General features: G+C 36.7%; 2 protein-coding genes across 2 annotated transcripts; one reads left to right on the top strand and one right to left on the bottom strand.

Annotated features, from left to right (window-relative positions):
• Positions 1 to 105: 105 nt before the first annotated feature.
• On the top strand, positions 106 to 19,408 carry LOC128860477 (uncharacterized). Its single transcript, XM_054098038.1, has 9 exons — positions 106 to 346; positions 3,757 to 4,052; positions 6,927 to 6,985; positions 8,306 to 8,429; positions 10,266 to 10,446; positions 14,289 to 14,481; positions 15,341 to 16,453; positions 17,514 to 17,648; positions 17,721 to 19,408. The coding sequence occupies exons 1-9, from the start codon at positions 153 to 155 to the stop codon at positions 17,871 to 17,873; spliced, it is 2,448 nt and encodes an 815-aa protein (XP_053954013.1). The 5' UTR covers positions 106 to 152; the 3' UTR covers positions 17,874 to 19,408.
• On the bottom strand, positions 19,322 to 23,132 carry LOC128860475 (membrane-bound transcription factor site-1 protease). The gene is made up of 6 exons (XM_054098037.1): positions 22,885 to 23,132; positions 22,334 to 22,831; positions 21,415 to 22,267; positions 20,416 to 21,155; positions 19,658 to 20,360; positions 19,322 to 19,578 (listed from the first exon to the last, which is right to left on the bottom strand). The coding sequence occupies exons 1-6, from the start codon at positions 23,092 to 23,094 to the stop codon at positions 19,406 to 19,408; spliced, it is 3,177 nt and encodes a 1,058-aa protein (XP_053954012.1). The 5' UTR covers positions 23,095 to 23,132; the 3' UTR covers positions 19,322 to 19,405.
• Positions 23,133 to 23,207: the final 75 nt, after the last annotated feature.

Here is a 23,207-nt window from a genome sequence, read left to right as displayed (position 1 = left end):
CATGCACATACTTACTTACTGGTATTTTCATCACTTGCGCTTACCATTTTGCACATGAAATTCCTACAGAATAGTGCAATATTTAGTTGCGATCTGTTAATGGTAGAGTACACAGTAACAGTAACGGTCTCGGTTGGAATAGAAAAAAAACAATGTCTAATCAGCTCTTATTTCTGAGTTTAGCTGACATATTCTCGGTTTATCCGAATATTTTCAAAGAATTAATAGCCACGCGTGATAAGCAGTCACTAATATATTTGCCAAGTGATCCCGAGTGGCAGGAGCGCATGTATTACCGCCTATTAGAGGTTCAAAAACGTGTCAACGAGGCCATTGATAGTGAGGTGTAAGTGAAATTGTGTATACCAATGAAAACGGATTTTTTGTTTTGGTTAAGTGCACCCATACCTCGCATACGCCCGTTCTTTATATGGCATTTCATACAATATTTTATACAATTTTATTTTATTTTCTTTTTTTATTGGTTTATAGCATGTTATTTTTGTTATGTAATTTAACGTAACCTTTATTTATTATACTAATATTGGGTATGGGTCTGTCCTTTCTTAGCCAAAGTTACGAATTATTTAAACATTTAAATAATGCCTGATATTATGTGAAGTATATGCCATTAGAAGCTACAACTTTGCTCCATATTTCAGACAGCACACGGATTCCTCTAATGAAAAATTCGAGTTCTTTTGACCCATTCATTGAGCCAGTTTGCGATGCTCTTGTAAGAAGTTAATAATGAATAAAAAGTGAATAATGGCTGACTGCATTGATCGGAACAGATGGTAATCCGAAGGTGCAATGTCTGGGGAATACGGCGGGTGGGGCGAGATTTCCCAATTCAGTCCCTCTTAATATTTGAACCGATTTAGCAACATGGGGCCTGGCTTTGTCATGTAAAATCAGTTTGTCATGTCTACCGTCCCATTCCGACCGCTTTTCTTTGAGAGCTCGATTCAATCGCATTAGCTGCAGTCGATAACGATCGCCAGTGATGGCTTCAGATGGTTTAAGGAGTTCATAATAGATGACACCCTTCTAACCCCACCAGATGCCCAACGTAACCTTTGAAGAATGCATGTTTTTTTCGCTGTCGATGGACCTGGTTCACCTGGCAGGCTCCAACATTTTCGACGCTTAGGGCTAGCATAATAGATCCGTTTTTCATCGCCAGTGATAATACGATGCAGAAAATCTTTTCTTTTCTGCCGTTCAGAAAACATCTCATACGTCACCAAACGTCTCTCGATATCTCTCTCCTTCAATTGATGAGGCATCCAGTTAACTGCTTTCTGGACTATATATACTGGACTGTATATACATATACACCTTCAAATTACCAGTATATTACTAGAGCGAACAAAAAAATAGTATATCAGTATAGTATATTCCCATACCAAGTACTATTTTATTTTTTATATATTTAATTTAATTCAATTTTACTTTCAAGTGATTTTTATTGAATTTTCTTATTTAACACCAAATACCATTTTTGAAAGCTGATTAAAACATAACTGTCGCCTTTGATCTTCGACTACGTGAAAAAGGTTACGTAAGGATCCTTGCTTATGTGCATATAAAACACAGCTCGTGCAAGAATTGAACCCAAATGCTGTTTGGGCTTCTTTAGATTTCTTATTCAGTTTCATTGGAAAAAGTAGTCAGAAATTTGACTGATCGAATGGGGCATGTAGCTCGTAGCCCCGTCGGACATATGTCGGAAATCAAATTCAAAAAATAAATGCCATGAAATTGTCTACCAGTTTGTAATAAAAAAATTCTTTCTAACAATATTTCCGTTTCGTATTATCATTCTAAACGCTCAAGCTCTTAAAAAAACCCCAATATATATATATACATATATGGCGCTCCTCCTATTTTTCCGGTAATGGAGCGGGTCTACCTAAACCTACCGTTTTTCCAACGGCAGATGGTTTTTATGAGGAGCTTTTTTACGGGTGTCAAATCGCAAGATCTCAGCGGCCGTTTATCTCGTTGTTAAGTGAGGTAATGCGTCCTATTGGTTCATGCGGTGTGTAGCAAAGTCTTACCTCTTGTTAATATCACATCATCTAATTCAGACCATAAAAAGCTTGCTATAATGTCACGATAACGTTCACTGTTCACTCTGCTGTCACAGCACGCATGCCGCATAACGCCTATCGTATAGCAATGCCGTCAAATATCATACTACGTTTGCAGTTTGTTTTTGATTAAAAATGTATGATAAAATTGTTAAATTTGTAGAACTTGTAGAAAATCGGCTTCACCATTTCTACAAGCTCCTTAAAAGCATTTTTTGATATCCTGTAAAATGTCATGTAGTACCGATGACCAAGAAGTGCCTTGTGGGTGCTTATTTTTTTCTTAAATGGCATGTCCATTTTTAGAAAGCCCAGTTGCGGCGGCCATGACTACCATTTGGTTTTTTCTAATGGCGATCGCCCCTCGGCGGGCAATGGCAAACCTCCGAGTGTAGTTCTGCCATGAAAAAGCTCCTCATAAAAATATCTGCTGTTCGGAGTCGGCTTGAAACTATAGGTCCCTCCATTTGTGGAACAACATCAAGACGCACACCACAAATAGGAGGAGGAGCTCGGTCAAACACCCAAAAAGGGTGTATGCGCCAATTATATAATATCTATATATATGTATGTATAGTTGCGGTTGTATTGTTTGTTAACATATGCGATTAGCTGAGTGAAATGCATTTCTTGCAGACCGACCATTTTCATAAAACATTTCGATCACTTTTTCCTTTAAATAATTGGAAGATCTCAGTTCTGTGGAAATCAGAGATCTTCTAAAATGTTAACTTTTTTTTGTCGGAACAGACTAGTAAGTACTGCAGTCAGACACAATTAAGCCCATTGTATTGCAAGTCCCCTCTGATTAGTGACAGAAGGAACGGTTGGACATAACAGGTAACAACAGTTTTGTCCATCTGCAGCCTCTCTTAGCCTGCCAAGCTCGCTTGCTGGTTAGAGTAATCCGTTTGCTAACCGTGGCTTTGATGGCTGCAGAAGCGAGTGGTAGAACGGGCTCCGGTCCAAGGAAGTTGGCCTCAGAGCCAAAGCTCTCTGGTTAAAGGGTCAACGATCTCGTTACCCGCGATACCCACGTGTCCCGGGACCCATGTTAGCATCAGGCTATTATGTCAACTCGACTACCCTTGAAGTGGCTGGGGGGATGTCTAAGGCCATGAGCGCAGCTTGGCTGTCGCTCCAGACACATATAGATCTGCCTCTCCATCTGTTTTCCACAAAAAAGTTCATCTATGCGTTGTTCAACTGCATAACGCTCCAGGAATACGTTTGCCGAAGCCTGCAGGACCAATTGGGTGGAAAATTAGTATAAAAAATTAACACATCCCTAATAATGGCTGTCAAACATCTGGATCACCTTTGAATCACCCGATATCTGTACCGGACTTGTATCTGGCGCGTACGTTGGACAAGACATAACAAAGCTCTTCAAATATTTCTTTTAAATCTTATGCCGAATGTGGAAATACTATTTTCTTTTCCTTTGCTTTCTAATTCTCATTTCCATTTTTCCTTTCATCCTGAGTATGGAGCTTGGTCGAGCATTCAAATACAGTTAACAGATGCCATCATTTACGTAACTTCAAGCAACTAACTTAACTACAGCAATATAAGATACATACATAGAAATTTCACTACTACAGATGTGACCTACATAGAAGCCTTTAGATATTTTTAAAAAGCCTTTCGTCTATTACAGTGAGGTGGACTACGTTGTGGTGCGGAAGGACACACACACATTTAATCATTTAGCATTTGTACTCAACTTGTCTCCAGTTATTTCACCGAATATTTCGCCGAATGGTATGTATCAAGTGGTGAAGAAGAAATGCTCTCAAATACGTGGGAAATCACTGAAGGATAAAAGTAAATTTTGGAATTTATCAACTATTGCCAACGCAGCGAAATTACTCGCACGGCCACCAAAACCGTTACAGTTTGAAAATGAACATGAAATGCGCAAAGTTTATTCACTAATATACGACGTCTTCAGATGTAAGCAACCGAACTTTCTTAATAAATTTTAGTTATTAGAAGAGTTTTATAAATAAAAATATAATGCGATAAGGGTAGAAAACGATTAGCTTCAACTACTCTGTACATTTTGTTCCACAGATAGTTGAACTTTGTTTAGCTGTCCTCAGAACCCTGAAATAGGTATCTATTTAAATAATGGCCTTAACAATATTCGGAAATTTTCATAAAATTGGAAAATATCGCTTTGCTTCTTTCTTATTAAAGCACACACAGCACCAATCTTTGCAAGAGCCTTTTTAATCAGTTTTTCATTAACTCTTCTATGTATGTGCGATACGATTTCATACGTAAAGAGTTTTTCAAAAGTAACGCCTAGATCTGTAGTCTGTAGTGAATAAAATTCCTATACGGTACCTTTTTTATGACATCTTTCACATTTGTCAAGTATACAGAATTACACATATAGTTATATGAATAATTAATTATTGAAACTTATTATGAAAATAATCCATGCAACAATTGCAAAATTCGAATTTTTTTGGTGGGAGTAATCGGCCGAATAAGTCGACGATTCAAAGGCTGGTGAACAATTCTTACGAAACTGGTTCTTTCGAGGATAGAAAAAAGACGGGCAGACGAAAAATTGGACTTTCTGTTGGGAATATTTCTGCTCTAACGCAAAGTGTTGCAACATTCCAATTAGTTTTAACTATGAGAGAGGTTGTTTACTCTAGTAGATTATAAAGCTTCTTTCGTTTAAGCCTTGTTTTCTAATTGCTTAGGTCAGGCAGTAACGCAGCTTCGCTGTTGATATGTTGGTGAAGTCTATCCATGTGTGACTTGTCATACTTTTGTATTGTGGCGGCAACTGATTTGATGCCAAGATCGCATTTAAGGTATAATGTCGAGTATACCGAGGAACATTTATGGCGCACCTTAATACTTTATTTTGAAAACTTTGAATCTGCATTACATTGCTGGAACATGAGCAACCCCAAAGTTGTATTCCATATGTCCATATAGGTTTTAGAATTTGATTGTACAGCAGGACTTTGTTGAATATTGACAACTATTTCGTTATTATTTTTAATAAAAATTGTTAATTGATTGTTAATTAATTTAAAACAACATCTATGTGCGTCTTTTAAAACACCCTTTATAATCGAGCAAAAGCTAAACCAAGAAGTTGTAGATACCAAATCTCGGAGACAAGCTTTAATTATAATTAAACGGTCAAAGCCACAAGGACGATGTGCACAATAAAGAGTTCCAAAGATCAGTAAAATTTATTTACCAGCATTGTGCCAATTTGTATTGGGCCTCGGACATACAGGGATAATCGTCAAATTCTGAACACAGTGCAATATTTATTACACTTTATACAAATATTTAGTTATTATCTTTGTTTAGTTGCTGCACAGTGTTATGTTGCAGGAGTTGTAGAATTAAAAGAGCGAAAGACGAATTACATTCAGTACTTCTGGTAACGAATAACCCGTCGTCCCCTTAGTATTAAAATAGCCTATAAATTTTTTGATGTTTTGAGAAAATGTTTTTCAAACTTTTTGTCGAAAGTAGCTCTCACTCAAATCTCGTTATGTCTGTAAATATTTATTATTTTTTGACTGACGTTTTGACCCACTTTGTGGAACTAGAATTTAAGAAAATTTTGAGCACATATAAAATCGACGATGGAGAATCCAAAAATTCAATAAAAAAATAATAGCCTATGAGCACATAGGCTATTGTTATACGAAGGGGACGCCGTTATCTAAACAATGCGCTTTATATTTTTGGAGCACCAATTCCGGAACTTTTCCGATTTGCGTTTTAGACATTTCATAGAAAGAAGTCAACAATAACAACAGTAAAGCTCTCGGACGGCATAAAGCCATTACAGAACTTCTTCTTAAATTACAACAGCTTATTTACACCTTCCATAGATTATGTAAGAAGAGCTCTGTTAAAACAGAGATGTCAGGTGCCGCCTACAAATTTCACTGGTTTTTGTCTTGCCAAATTTTCTGCCAACACTGACTGAACATCATCTATCATCTCGAATTTAACAATTCAATTTTCATTTTACTGCGTCATTTGCATGCGCGAATACAGCGATCCGATTTCCTTGATACCATTATGAAAATTAAGTGTTAAAACACCAAGGTGCCCACATAAGGAAACGGAATAAGTTCAAAACAGAAATTTGACAGATGTTAAAAAACATTTGGTAGAAAGTGTATATATGGGAAGTTGTGCCAGTTATTCACACCAAGAACAGGCAGACCATTCTGAATTTGGTCCTTACATTGCATTCACTGTTTGGTTCCTTTCGCTGTCCGCCCATGAATGCTGAATAGAAGCGTATTGCAAGACCAAGCCAACTTAGTTGTATCTGTGAGCTCGTATGTGAGTATTTTTATATTCTCGCGAATGCTCAAGCCCTTTCTTATCGTTATTCGACATCTTTTCTACCTGTTTATCCTGCTTTTCACCAGATTATAAAGATGAAATTTTGGTAGTATTTATGCAGGTTTTAACGACTATTCAGCAGTTGGATATAGGGCATAGCCAATATCCATAAAATTAGTTTCTTGCATTGTTTGTGTACGTCATCTGATACTTTTTGAATTTTTTAATTAATTCTAGGGTCCTATATTTATATAGTGAGCCATTTGCTCCAAGCTGGGCGCCCGCTTGAGATAATACACGGGTTAGATCCACCAAAGTGTTTGGCTCCCACTAAAAAATTGGCATTCAATTTTGAGTCATTGGAACCGTACGCCAAATATATATTTGAAAATCTTTAGTATTATTATATTATAATTATTATTTTAAAATAAATTATTCATTGCACAGTTGAGAAAAACTTTAAAATTTGGTTTTATTTTTCAGACAAAGTCGTCCTCTCAAATGCACTGAACGACATAGCATTTTACGAACGCTATCCTGAGGTAATTTCAAGATTTAGATCTACATATACAAGATGTATATGGCAAGGGCAAAATTAATCGTCCAATTTTGTTTTTGAATAACTTTTTTACTAAATAAAAAAATGATTTTGCCTGATGAAATCTTTACTTTAACCTTTATGCGCTCCATTTCTTGTCTGTTTGTATACTGGAGCTCTCTAGTTCACAAATGTCAAATACGATTGACGTACGAGGCCATTTGAAAAAATTATAAATATTCCGATAGGGTGATAATTTTTCGCCACCTTGAGTTTACATTGTGAAAAAGCCAATTGCGTCTGCTTGCGTTGTCTGCTTGAGTAATAAAAAAAATTAATTAATGTAGTTCAACACTCTCTCTTTGTCAACTAACACAACTATAGGCATTTGTCAATAACTATATCGGTGGACCCTCCAAAATAAGAACCACAAGCACTTTGTAATGCCGTAGTGGTGAATGAATTTTGTCCTCATCGGACATCATCAACTTATTTCAGCTTGAGCCTCAAAAGTGTATCACAGATATATCTGCAGAAGATTAGTTGCATTTCAACGCTGCACGTGCTGTTAGAGTCAACCGTGGTTTCTTAAGTGATTTATAAGTCCACAGGTTGTATTGTAGATATCACGACCAGATCTAGTAACACTTTACATTTGAATACTCCTGCAAATTGATGGATCCACGTACTCTTTCTAATAGCGTAGAATTCCTACTTACCCTTCTACTTCTTCAGTTTTTTTGTATTCTTCTTGATTTGCGCGATAACTGGCTCAGCGATATTGTTCCCCCAGAACCTCACTTCTTCCTAGTGCTAACCGGAGGCATCGTATCGAATACATTCAGACTTTAAGTGTTTATATCCATTCGAGCGATATAACTTATAAAGCGGAACGCCGTAAAGCTCACACATTGTCCAAGCGTTTGCGCCGTACAATAGAGGCTTATAAAGTCTCGTTTTTGCCCGTCGAGAGATCGCTTAACCTTGCAATTGCCTCCTTAGTCCAAAGTAGCACTTATCGGCAGGAGAGATTCTTCGTTTTATTTCCATGTTGACATTATTATCGGGGTTAAGGATGGCTCCCAAATAATCTAAGTCCCAATTACAACTGTCAACAGGCGGTTGTTAAGGCCGATTATGTAAATATCAATGGCCGCCGTTTGGCAATCAAATTCGTTGGGCAATCAAATGATAGGAAAAAACTTTTTCAAGCCTCTACGGAATGCTTAGAAAGTAGCTCTGACGCACAAGCAGATGTTAATTGGCTTTTTGAGAAAAGGCTAGCCGTTACAATTCTTAAAATTAACCTTCTTAATTTTTTCAGCATCGTGAAGACGAAAATCGAATTTGGCTAATGTTTTTCGAATTGCTTGGACGAAATTTTAGGAAACGTTTCTCTGAAGAAGTAGACCTGCAACATAAATTATTTCACGAATCAGAAGTGGAAGGTGAATACGATAATATATATTTTTAACATTTACACTTACAAATACGTGTATATATAAAGGGTTCTTCAATTGAGGCATAACAATATTGCATTTTAATACAAACGCACATTTACATTTTTCTAACGTCATTCAAGGCTTTTACTACAAGATGAAGTTTAAAATAAACAAAACTGAACTAAAATAGAAACGAAACGACGATACACTGTATTGCGCGATATAAAAGCTTTTCGAAAGAGTGTTTCAGGTTATTGACTGGAATGCCATTCAGGATGTCGGTACAAGTATTTTGGATGGCCTCTACGGACGCAAACCGTTTCCCTGGCATGACCAAATGAAGTTTTCCGAATAGGTAGAAGTCACAGGGAGCCATATCAGGCGAATATGAGTGATTGATAGAAAAAATGCGATTTCTAGTCAAAAAATCAGTCACAAAAGTTGAGCGATGAAATAGTGACTTACCATGCAATAAGCGCCAGCTTCCTCCTTCGCGGTATTCAGGGCGAATTTGACGAATGTGATGCAACAAACGCTTCAAAACGACAAGATAGAAAATTGCATTGACGGATTGGCCCGAACTCATTGTGGGCAATTTCCTTAGAATCGTAAAAACAAATAAGCATCGACTTGATTTTTAGATTCTGCAAACACGATTTTTTGTGTGGTAACTCGTCTGGGGCCTTCCAATCGGCACTTTTCCGCTTAGTTCCAGATTGATGTTAAAAACACTACGTTTCAACACCAGTTACAATGTTGTAGAGTAAGTTCTCGTCTTTTCTCGCCTTTTTAATGAGGCCTTTCAAATGTTCAATTCTGAACAATTTTTGTCCTTAGTTAACTTGTGTGGAATGAAACGTGCACAGTTAAAATGCGATAAATCGATGTTTTTGAGATATTCAACTCCGATTTCATGAATTTCAACGATGATTTTGGTTCATTTTTGATAAATTTACGAGCAATTTCAATGGAGTTTTCGGTGATTACTGATTTTGGGCGTCCCGTATGTTCATTGTCATTTATGTCCTCACAACCATCTCTGAAAAGTGTAAACCACCCACGAACTCTGGCACGAGATAGACAATCATCGCCATAAACTTTTTTCGTCTATTCAACCGATTCATACCGAAACAAAATTTGATATTAGGTCTTTGTTCAAAGCTCATTTTTGTACCGATGACACAAACATACTGACACTTTAAACGCAATAACTTCGCTTCCAAAGAACCGAATGTCACCAAGCTTTCACTGGAAGTCAGCTAAGGTTGTAACTTCCAACGCACTAACTCATTAAAAAGATGGGACCGTCAAAAACATTTTTATGACGCCAGTCTTTTTTATTTTGGACTTCACCTTGTATTATCATGGCGTCGTCGTGATGTTTACGTACGAATAACGTTTTATAATTAGTAAAAGCTAATACCGAATCTCTCAGTCAGTGGTCTCATCTTGGTCCGTTTACAGAATTGGCGAACCTTTTAGTTCACAGAAAAAGAAACAATTTTTATGTAAGCGTTTGGGCTATTACCTTGCAAGATCAGATTAATTCAAGCAGTATATAACTAACGTATACAAAAATCATTGGTTATGGAGGGTTTAGAGCCGACACTTCGTTAGAGAAACTCAAGAATAATAGCTATAAAGTGATATTGCCAACGTTCTAGCCGATATAACCATATGGAAAGTGGTCGAAAATTAGTGTCAAAAATTAGATCTATGCATATGTGATTGTGATGGGCATATGAGAAATACGGAATATGTTTCATTCAAATCATTCATTCAATTTCATTGTTTCATTCAAACACAAAATGTAATGTATAAATCTATATTTCGTTTCTTCAGAAATCGCAGAACATCTATGGGAGTTTCGGAAATCTTTGGCAGCATCTATATCCCGAATGCGAATAAAGTTCAATGCGCTCACTCTTTCAAAGTTATTGCCCATTCACCTACAAAACGAAAAGGTCGCCAATGCAGCTTCGAACACGATGGTAACAGGATGGATAAATCCCTTTTTACTGCGGTAATTACCTACAGTGGCTCAATAAAGAACTCTGACACTCACATGATATGGTTTTAAATCAAAAAATATGTATTAAAATGCAAATATACTGTGTTTATGTGTCACATTTACTTTCGTTCTTCAAGCGTATACCTATTTCAATACTACAAAAAACATAAAAAACTTCGACTCATTCGTACATAAAAAATAAAAACAAAAAAACTTAGCAAAATACACGACAAAAAAGAACTCGGACATTTATATAAAGTAGAGCTGGGCAAATAACATTTAAAAAATAATAATATAATTAATATTTAGTCGGTAAGCCAGCCTTTATCTTTTTTCACAGCATTCAGTCTTCTTGGCATGGATTCGACGAGCTTCTTGCATGTTAAGGATCTATTTTTCCCCTCTCTTCTTTAATATCATCTTCTGGGTTTGTTGTTTTTCCGAATGGGCCCACAGATGTTCCATTACATTGATGTCTAGAGATTGTGGAGGTGTTTCAAGTACTTTAGGGCAGTTGTACATAAGGCATAGACGGACATCAGGTGCCTTATGCTTGGCACTTTGGACCAAATTTTCTTTTATAATTGTTAGGAATTTTTTGGGATCCACATTGCCGTACCAGCAGCGGTTGTGTCGGTTAATCTCATTCATGAAAGGTTTTTTTCGTGTCACTCTTCTATTATAATAATTCTTTCACAACAATATACGTACACTTTCGGGGTTTCAGTTAATTTCGGAAATTTGGATTTTTCTTAATTTCTTGCACTATCCACCGTTCATTTGCATCCAAAAACAGTTTTGGTCGTCCCGATTTCTTTTTATTTTCCACGGTTTTTTTTCTTTGAAACATTTTATCACGTCGTATACAGTCGAACGGGGTCTATCCACTATTTCTGCAATTTCTCGAACGGTTTCACACTTTTCATGATGACAATTATTAAATTTCTGACTTGAATTGAGATGTGTCCACGCTGTTTACCCCTGTTTATTATTTGGACTTTTATTCAACAAAACACGACTGAGAATTTATTTTAATTTATTACGTTTGCTTCTTTCTTTGCACTCCTACCGAGAGCAAATTAATTATGAGATTCCCCGTTTTAAAGTGCCAAACAATCGCAATAATCCCAGATGTCCGACTTCTTTTTTGGCACCAATTTTGCGAATGCTGCATGATAAATTTTTTATAACAAGGAGGTATGGATACGTAAATTATTATTACTATTTTTAAAATCCTATTTGAATACCCAATAAAAAATAATATATAAAAATAAAAATATTTAATTTGCATTTCTTACAAAAATTTTGAATTTGAAACTGTATGCTATGTATGCCCAAGTTTTTTATTGACCCACTGTGTATACTCATACATGTTTAACTAGCTTTAGATATAATAATGCCTTCGTCATACGTACAGCCTCGAAAGTATCGTGAGGATTGAACCCACTTCCCGAAAATTGAGTTTATGAAAACAATATACCGTTCAGAGTTGGCATAAAAAGCAGAATCGTTCAATAAAAACCACGTAACAAATTGAAAAGCTGATTGTTTCAGAGTAGCATCTGCTATAATTCAAACTCTATAGCGCCCGTTTACCAGCAGTTGCGCCAAAAACGGTCATATGAGTTGAAGAAAGTTGCCTTTAAGGCCTGATATAATGGAGCATGTGCCTTGATGGCTGGCATCCATCCAATTCATCCAGAAAATATGTTTTTGGGCGTGACAAGGCCAGAGAACCATAAGGCCTAACGATGTCTGATTAGCGTATCGCCGCAATGAAAGCAAAGGCCGAAATAACCGCTGTGCATTTGAAGCACAATTGCAAACTCTTATGTACAATCATGCATGACAATTTCAATGCCAGGATGAACAAGATGAAATCTTTGTAAAGCGTTTTTCAGTAAGAGCGCTTCAACTTTTTTTTTAATAAAACACAAACGGTTTGACTTTTTTAACTAATTTTTTTTTTTATTATCGAGTTTGAACATATACATTTAAGTATGAAATTCGATTTCTTTTGCATGACCACCGCGTGCACGTTTTACGAAGTCCAATCGTTGAACCCAATTTTCGACCACTCTTTTGCATAAATCGGCCGAAATTCCAGCAATTTCGCGTTCAATATTGGCCTGAGCTCACAAATCGTCGCCGGCTTGTTACTGTAGACCAATGACTTCATATAACCCCAAAGAAAATAGTCTAGAGGCGTCAAATCACACGAGCGCGGCGGCCATTCGACCGGTCCATTTCTAGAAATAATGCGCTCATCGAACTTACTCTTCAACAAATCAATTGTAGCGTGTGCTGTGTGGCTTGTGGCCCCGTCCTGTTGAAACCACATGTCGTCTAAGTCCATACCATTCAATTGCGGCCAAAAATACTCGTTTATCATGTCGCGGTATCGATTTCCATTCACAGTAACGTGGCGATCGTTCTCGTCAACGAAAAAATATGGGCCAATTACGCCGCCGGCATGTAAACCGCACCAAACAGAGATTTTTTCGGGATGCAACGGTGCCTCATGAATCACGTGTGGATTGCTTTCTGCCCAGTAACGCATATTTTGCTTGTTGACAAAGCCATTGAGCCAAAAGTGAACTCCATCACTGAAGATGATTTTTTGGAATTATTTGGATTTAAAGTAGCAGCAACAGAACGATTATTTTTATAAAAAATTTGCACGATTTGCAATCGTTGCTCAAGTGTGTAGCGTTCCATGATGTATACTAATGAAGTTTACAAATGACAAGCGAAAAATAAAAAATATTGCGTCGTTCGCCCTCCCTATCGGGAAAAAGTTGAAGCGCACCTATTGAAAAACGCTATATTAACATTGCATACAAAAACTGAACGGTTTCGCAAGGATCCAAAAGGTACGTGATACAAGGTTCCAGAAAAATAACATTCTTGATGATCGAAAATTGGGAAATCGTCTCGATATTTGGTTTCCCTAAATGTTTCACCCACATCCGCATACTCACACACTGCCAGATTTTACGTTACCGGAATAACTCAGACTTATATTACCATTTAATTATTAACCATATTTTATCCTTTGTCTGTTAGTAAACTGACAAAATACGATTAACACGTTGACTGCCGCGCCGGCACCCATTGCCCGGCGCGGCGCCATTGAAAAGCCATGCGCCGGGCAATGGGTGCCGGCGCATTGTTTTTGGTGTAATATTGCGTCAATTATATTTTCTGTCGTTTGATTTTAAAATTGAAAACATATAACAGGATATATATATATAATGTATGACAATTCAAATATAAATATGTGATGCACACTTGCGGCGCTGTGTGATAACCAGCAAATTTCGCTCGGCAGTCAACGTGTTAAAAAAGAAAAGAAAAAAAGGTGGACAAAAGACCATGAGGAAATCTTTCCCTTTCTCTGCTATTTCCAGCAGGTACCGATTCGGATGACATGACCTACACAGCGGAGCCGCTGGCCATCACCTGCGATACTCGCTGTCGTCAACGTGCAAAGGTCAAAAAATCTTCCATAGAATCTTTCTCTCAAACTCTCTAAGGTACGCATAATCGGATGTTGTCACCGTCCAAGCTTCTGCGCCATACGATAGGACGGGCATGATGAGAAACTTATTAGGTGTAAGTTTTGTTTGCCGAGAGGACTTTAACTACTACTCAATTTTCCTTAAATGAATTAAGTCTTGTATCGCTTCTTTATCCAGCTCAATTAGAAGCTCGATGTGCGTCTTTTTTATGCAAGCGAAGACACATATGCCCATACTTATATATAAATATTCGTACATAAATTAAACCTATAAGCATGTATGCCATGTCATATGCAAACCACAAACATTTTAACTTTTCTTTTCATTATTTAGTGATAAAACTTCAGCCGATAAATTCCTGCTTGATTACGGCTATATACTTCAAGAAAATGAAAATGGACAAGTTTTAGAAACCAATCACTACCGTTGGGACAATATTTGCCCACTATTTATATCCTGTGTGCCGCAAGATAAGGGTGAATTCACTAAGTCGAAACTTGTGACGAATCATTATTTTATCATTCAGGTAAGCGAGTGAACTTAATATATAGTATTACACATCTGTTTGTAAGTTAAACAAAAAAATCATATTCGCAGATATGATATTTGCTTGTTGAATTTCTCGTTGAAATATAATCATATTAATCATTCACATGACGATTTTGCGTTATCAATTGACGCACTGCATTGATTGTTTCTGGCACAACAACCCCTTTTGGCGGCCTTCAGGCAAAGATCGGCAAGGGTCGACGGCCCCGTTCAAACTCATTGTGCCTGCATTTCACAATGTGGCTAAGTGTGGTGACTCAACGCCAAATGCGAAGTACTATAAGTTGATCGGAGAGCATTGATCATTGTCTCAATAGTCCATTTCGAAAATCATAATAAAGCACTGCACGAAAATGTTCGCGAGTCAATCCCATCTTTTGGGTAAGATGAATTTTTCAACTCATTGAAAAAAGAACAAATAAAGCCCGTAGGTGAGAACATTATACGTAAGTTTAAAAAATAACAAACTTTTCGATAACAATATCGATGAGCTGTAATTCATAGTGTTGCAAAGGTGCAAAATGTAAAAGACAACCCTCGTATTTATTATTTCTGGATTTCCACATTGCCGCATTTGAGCTCCCTGTGCGAAGTTGTGATACCTGATGAGACTCATACTGTAGGATAAAAATCCACTTTCATCGAAAAAATATTTCAAATAGAGAAAATTGGAGCTCACAGTTAGGTTTCACCTAAAATCGACACATAAAAGTTATACACCTCTTTTTCTTATTGGGCTATTTAATTGGTTTAATGCTGAAGAGAATATGAGAATCAGTTTATTATAAACTTTAATTTTCCTCTTTGCCCGTTTAATATTGTGTTTTCCTTGTTAGGACAAAGCTTTCTCCTATGGGCCAGCCGTTATGTCAAGACTGCTGGAATACTTTCAGCTGAGTGGTGATATCCTTCAAACTCATATTTCATCACCTCGTTCCACGGCCTACCTAGCCGCGCTTTTTTATTCCGTAAATCGAGTAAACAATTTTTATGCATACGGAGCAGGTCCACATCTCAAGGAGTTTCGCAGGTTTATGGAAGCGCTAGGCGTAAATAATATACGCATTTTCGGAGAACTATTCACTTCATTCCCGTTGGAATCGAAACGCTTCGGCTACGTCGTAGGCATTTTTGCTAATCCACCCAATTCTTTTAGTGCAATTTCCGATCCGATAGACTTGATATGCTCACGTGGCGGTGACCTGTCTATGCTGGAGGTACTCACTGAATCTGAAATAAGTGAGGATGGTAAACGTAGAGTGTCGTTAATTCTCGAAGAACAACTACTTACACTACAAATGGCCATGTCCAGGCCACAAATACAATTTTTATTGTACCAAACCCATTCCATTGTATCATCGGAAAATCAAGATATGGTGAATTATGCCGTCAAACTTGTAAATGAAACCTCACTCAGGAAACATCAAAGTGCGTACAGGGAGAAGAAACGTCTGGAAGCATTAGCAGAAGCAGAGGCGGCTAACATACCATCCGCAGCAATGGGCTCGCCAAGAAAACGAACCACGAACACACAGGTGGAAGAGAAAGTAAAAACTCCGACTGCAACAGAAGTTGGAACATTAAAAACTGAAAATCCCGCTGAAGAAAACGTAGAACCAGATGATACGGTAGGGAACGTTGCACTGCCTGATATCGACGAGTTTACATGTGAAGACATACCGGATATATGTATTAATCAGGACAACTGCATGAAGCAACATTCAACTGGTTGTTATATCTCATTAATAAAAAGAGCGAAGATCACACAATTGAATGCAAAATATCTCATAAAGATGGCAGAAGCGCGAGGACTTTTCTTTACGGCAGAAAAGAGTCCAGCGCCGAGAGTGAAAGGTATTAAAGCGCAAGACACAAATTTGGAGCCTACAGTACAAAACGATTACTTGAACAACCATAGAGAGAAGAAATATATTAATGTAGATAATTTGGTAAGCTAACTGGGATAAACTAATACAATAAAACATAAAAATTTAATAGAATGCATACGATAAATGTAGGGTGTATATTTGAGAATATTTAATGTTTTTACTGGAATATAAAAAGTGTAGATACAAAACATGCACAGAGACTCGAACCTACGAACTCCCGAATGGTAGTCATGCTATGGCGGCCGCCAAAAAATGATAACACATAAATATTTTGAGCACTTTGATTATTTTTTTTTTATTAATATTTTTATGCTTATTAATTTTTTATAAAAGTTTAGCTTATTGTCTAACAAAAACCTTATAAATTATTTTATTAATAATTATTAATTAGCTTTTTAAATTTTTGGATCGCAAAGTGTAATATTAAAGTTGCTACAAAATTTTGATTATTTTTTTTTATTTTCTTTCTATGGTACTGCGCATTTTCTCCATATTCTTTTACTGAAATAAGCTTATAAAACTTCAAAAAAAATGATTTCTAGAATTTTTAAATAAAATTCGCGGTTGGGATGAAAAGTTTGTGGAATTCGGATGAAAATATTGTGGTACTTTTTTAATGTTTGTATAATATAAAATTTTAAAATTAGATTTTTATGGTTATCGTTAGCCAAGAGCAAACAAAACTAATAAGCATTAAAAAATAATAATCGTTGACAAAAAAAAATTAACAAAAAGTACTGAAAAGCTGGTCAAAATTTTAATGTGCTATCGTTTTATTGCGTGGTGTTTAATTGGTATTTTGGCATGCTGCCGACTCAATTTCATTAGTGGCCTGTCGAATCTCGCCATTCTGGAATTGTTCTTGGGGTTATAGTAGCCCAAGGAACGTATAAAAGCCGGGCCATTATTGCACCCTCATGTCTTTAAACGTTCTATACTTAATCTCAAAAATTGCAAATACCTGCTGTTGAACAACAACAACAACAACGCTATACGTGCAATACAAATAAATTGTATAATATTATATTCTAAAAAGGCAGTTTTTATGTGACGCTTCATATTTTTCGTAGTGCATTAAACTTTGAACTTTGTAAATTTTTGTTTTTACCTGTATATTCAGATCTCACGTCTGATGAGGGACACAAATTCCAGTTTAAATCGCATTGGAGTATCTAAGGCTTCCAATCAAAATCATCCCCTAAAATTTAACTTTAAGAGAAGAGAATGCGCTCGTTACAAAGCTTCATTGCTTAAGGTAATCAATGACAATTTAAATGGTAGTATTTGCAGTTGAAACTAATTTGTTTAATGTTTTCTGATTGTTTAGGTCTACCAACTCTCGAAACAGCACAAAAATGGAAGCCGACGTTGCTCACTAGAAAGTTTGGAAGAAATTTGTTCAGCCGCCATTTGTTGCTTACAACGTAAAAGCTTAAAAAAATATCCATATCCATTGCATATACAAAATTTGATAATATAAAATAAAGGAGGAACGAGTATACCTATATACATATGTACTAGGTTTTTCAAAAAGTTTTTCGGTTTGATAAGAGAGGCGTTCCTATTAGCCTACATTTTTTGTTATGTTGGTACACTCTTCATTTGAAGGAACATATGTATGTGAAGCTTCATTTCAATCTGTCAATTCATTCTTTATTTACAAGCCATTTAGTATCGACGTGTCACAGTATTTTCTACAATGGAAAAAATCAAGTATCGTGCAACCATTAAATTTGTATTTTTGGAAGGTTTAAAAGCATAGGAAATTTATGGAGGAATGTTGAAAGTGTATAAGGACTTCGCCATCAATTAGTACAGTTGACAGATGTTTTGTTTAAATTAAACGTGGACGTACAAGCTATGAAGACGAGCCACGTCAAGGACGTCCAAAAACAGCAGCAATACCAGAAAAAGCCTTAGGCATCCAATTGGGCAGTGGAAGCAATAGTTTGACTGAAGTATTGGGTCTAAGAAAGCTGTGTGCATAAAGAGTGCCGCATTCGCTAACAATGGAACAAAAACATATTCGAATGCAACTCTCTCAACAACATTTAGAGCATTTTTGAAAGGATGGAGTGAATTTTGTGCGTCGATTTATCCCTATGGATGAGACTTGTGTCCATCACCATGATCCTAAATTAGCACAATAGGACAAGTGGTGGTGTCAACCTGGTTCTTCGGCTTCGAAACAAGTTCGGGTCTGTAAATCGGCCAAGAAGGTGTTAGCATCAGTTTTTGGGGGAGCGAAAGGAATTTGTGTGAAGTTTGTGGATTACTTGCAAACTGGTAAAAGAATAAATTTTGAATATTATTGCAACCTTTTAGACCAGCTGAAGGAAAAATTCCCAGTTTGCAAAATAAAAGGAAAAAATAATTTTTCAGCAGGGCAATGCACCGTGTCACAATGGCTAAATCCATGAATTAAAAAATAAATTGTTGGGGCATCCATCGTATTCACTATATTAGGCACTTAGGGAATTCCATCTGCTTCCAGACCTAACATAATGTCATAACAACTGTGGGCGCGTACTTTGAAGCCCTTCCAGATACTACTTCAGTGATGGAATTCATAAATTGGAATCCCGTTGGAACAAGTGTATTGATGTTGAAAGAGACTATAGTGATTAATAAAGTGCAATTCAAACCATACAATTGTGTTTTTCTTATCGAACCGCAAAACTTCTTGAACAACCTAGTACGTAGGTCGGTACATTAAATTAGTTGATTTAACAACCCTTTTTATTCTAAATCATTGGGTAGGAAAACCTGAGTATGCATTACCTGAATATTGCACAAACAATGCAGAGTAAGACTAATTTTTCTAATATCTAACCAACATACGAAAGGGGTTCAATATTGGCACCCACCTCTCTGCATAATTTATATTGTTTACCTATTTGCCATCACTCTTGGAAGAAAAGATTATTTTAGCTTTTAGTTTAATTTATATTATTGCTTAAATTAGTATCATATAAAAAATGTTTTTTGATCATGCAAATTTATGCTAACATTCTATGCACCTCTCTTTCTTCTAAAGCATTTTATGAAGAATATAAGCACTATACTTGTTAAGAGCATAATAAAAATTAAAGAAATTTTAATAGTTCTTTCATCGTCGTCGTCCAATGGCAAGGCATTAGGTTTGGCTTCGACATGTGAGTTTAATAATTCCGCAACTTTGTGATCTGTAAAAATAAAATTTAAGGTTAATGTCAGTAAATAAACACAAATTATAAGAGTCCTTAAATAAAAAATTATATCTACCTGTATTAGCTTTTAGTAAATTTAAGTCGATATGCTTTAATCGATTCGTACTTAATTTTAGTTCAGCTGAGTTAACACCTAGCGGCTTCAGCCAGTGGAGAGTTTCACATTTTTCAGTCTCCTTTTTATGAAATTTGTTATTTGAATCAATCACCTTTGAGTGCAAATGTAAATTGCTGCTATATAATCGAAGAGGTAAACTATTCTCAGAATTGGGATAAAATTCTGAAAGGCGATTTAACTTTTGTAGTAGTTCCGATTTATATGAATTCATGGTGTATTCCAAGATAGCGTCCAATAGCCAAAAACACGCCTTTTCCAGGTGTATAGAGTCTAAACAATTAGAGTCGCTGAAAACTGCAACGCGTCCACTCGTACTTGTGCTTATTATTGGCATCGTTTGCAGAATTTGTTTCAAATGTTTAATATTCTTTTCAGGGATATTATTAAGTGTGTGGTCGTTGTTGTTATTGTTTTCGTCAACATTTATATCGAGTAATATGCGTTTGTTGATTATTGGATTTCTCTCGGCTGATATTTCCGTTTCGATATTTGGTTGCTCAACATTATTCTCTTCATAGCTGGAAGGTTTTTGGGAATTTTCAGCTAAATATTGTTTACGTAATTCGCTTTTTGTTTGAAAGAGTCCAAGAATTGGCTTAAATATTTTTTTAACATCAGCAATGTTGGGATTTTCTAGAATCTATGTAAAGAGTATGAAATGGAGTACCAAATCAACAGAAAAACAAAAATCTTACCTCAAATCCATGATCATGTAGCTCTGCACCTATGACGATATCGTCAGTTCCGCGTGGTATTTTCGCTAAAGTTGTACCGCTGGCAATGTACATTGAGTGATCGCCCATTGTAAAAAACCCCTCTGCAATGAAATCACTGAAAGCAATGCCATACGGCTGTAAAAACTCATTCAGTGCTGGTATATTGGCGCCACCTGTGTCTGGTATCCACCATTGCCGGGTATTTTCATCGAAAAATTTAATTTTTTTCATTACTGTAGTGTTATACCAATCAGCAAACACTACCACGCTAAGCCCCTCGTTATACACATCATTCTCAACCTTTTTAATTTCAGCATCAAAAAATTCTTCTTCTGGATCGACGACAAGGAGCGTCCCGTACTCAGAAGCATTGAAACAGGTGTACGGCATACGTAAGATGTCTATGTAGTAGCCAGCATTACGCAAATGCGTATATAAATCCCGAAAGTTTGTATGGAGATGATCGGCCCGCCAATCGAGGGGATCCGATTTTATTTTCAGGTTGTCCCGCGGTATATAACCCGGAGGATATTTCAAGCTGTGATATTGATCCCAAAGAATTCGTTTGTTCCTGGGAGGTTTTGGTATAACAGTTACTTTCAGAGGAAAATTTATTTTGGTCACAACTTTTCCTTCTTGTTGCTCTTGTAAGCATTCGATTTCTAGGCTTATGTGACCTTCAGCGACGCCTTTAAAAGCACGACCATTTTCGTTTACAGCTGAAAAGATCATAGAAAAAGAATGTTTAAAAAAAATTTAACTGTAAAGTATCATTGGATTAAGGAAATAAATTACTTAGTTCTTACACATGTTTAACCGTTGATTCTACGCTTCCGGAACTACCCGTTTTTATAAACACCAAAGAGTTTAATTTGGCACACACATTTCAATTTGTTTATAATACAAAAACTACATAACAATAATATAACATTACGATTACATTTTAAATGAGTTGTATAATTATTATTTGTGCCATACCTATATGAACCGACATCCAGCCTGACCAGGGCCATAAGCTCGGCGAATAGGAAACTGCAACATTTAAAACATCTCCGTATCTATTTGTGTGTGGCTGCCATACTGGCTCGTCTTTAATCACTCCCGTCACGGCAATGCCGTTCAATATCGTCACATTTACGATAACCGGCATACTGCCATAGAAAATCGGCTGTGAGCTATATGGCCACATGTAGCTCTCGGTGAAATCCAAATATTCAGGACTGAGCGTTATTCTCGGCTTATATGTTAACAGCAATTGCATGCTCTTCAATATATCAAGCTTCCCATGCCCCTGCTCAAACATGTTGTTATCGGGTAGACGTTCAGCTCCTTCGATCAATATCTGTTTCATGGATGAAGGATTAATGAGATTCATTTTTGAAAGTGCGCCACTTGCTATTAAAGCTACAGCGCCGGCCACCACAGGAGACGCAACCGAAGTACCAGAAAGCGATCGACAACCGCCACGAACATTACTACCCTCAACCTGACTACCGAACGTTACTACGTCCGGCTTCAGTCTACCATAACCCCACGGAAGTTCCCAAGTGGTCATGCCTCTAGAACTAAATTTTGCCACTTTATGTTCGAAATTAATTCCCCCAACACCTATAACATCACTCTGATCGCCCGGGTTGTTGAGAGTACCATAGAGTGGCCCATCGTTTCCAATTGCCGAGATCATGATAACTTTATTTGCGGATAGTTCGAGCACCTTGTCTACAAATGGATGATCCAAAAAATCTGGTCCGCCTATGCTCAAATTTAGAAATTTTATTTTTTTAAAGATAGCATAGTTGAAAGCGTCCAGGAACCAAGATGTATATGAAACCTGCAATGACAAGTGGAAGTTTTTAATGAACTAAACAGTTTTGAAATCTTAACCAGTGTAAATAACCTGTGAATTTGTAAAAACTCTGTATATATGAAGCTCTACATCCGGTGCCAACCCTAAACATTCTTTAGCTGATGCAATAACTCCGGCAACGAATGTGCCGTGACTAACACCGTCATCTAAAGACTTCTCATTTGTCCAGTTGGTGCGCTCTTTTACGCGACGAAAGTGGGGGTGGGACTTTGCTAAACCTGTATCGAAAACGGCTATCTTCACCCCTGCACCTGTAATACCCATATCCCACAACACATTAGCCTTTAACATGGTGGTGACTTGGGAAGGCAATGAACGCAAAAAACGTCGGCCCAAGCGCTCATGGGTGCCATTAAAATTTAGAATTCTTTCGACACTACGCTGTGGCGTTATTTGCTTGATAAGTGGATGCAATTCGAGTTGTGATAAATGAGTAGGCGAATAGTTTGGATCTAATTGGATCAAATCAAAATCACTTGGATAACGGGACGCTGCATTCTGTCGTTCAACTATATTCCATTTAGAAATCTATAATTTAGATACTTTAATAAGGAAAAAATAATACCGAAAACATTACATACATTCGAGCGGTTGAAGGCAGCATACAGGAACTTTCGCCTCGCAGCCGGAAAATAATAGTGTTGGTATTGCACAATATACTCATTTTCTAAAATGTTACTCTCAAATTTCACTTCTTCAGCAAAGGAACAATGGGCTCCAAATATTTTGAAACGTATATTAATAGTGAAAAATGAATAAAATATGATTAAACGAGTTAGGGATAGCAACATATTAATCTATATTATCAGTTTTGTTTTGATTACTCTTCCTTAAATTATAACTAAGACACAGGGCTGCCAATTAATATTTTCGAAAGCTTAAGAGCCAAATAGACGAAACTTAC

The sequence above is a fragment of the Anastrepha ludens genome, chromosome 4, assembly GCF_028408465.1.
Source record: "Anastrepha ludens isolate Willacy chromosome 4, idAnaLude1.1, whole genome shotgun sequence".
In the NCBI taxonomy this organism is placed as follows: Eukaryota; Metazoa; Arthropoda; class Insecta; order Diptera; family Tephritidae; genus Anastrepha; species Anastrepha ludens.
This window is presented reverse-complemented; position numbering and strand designations above follow the sequence as displayed.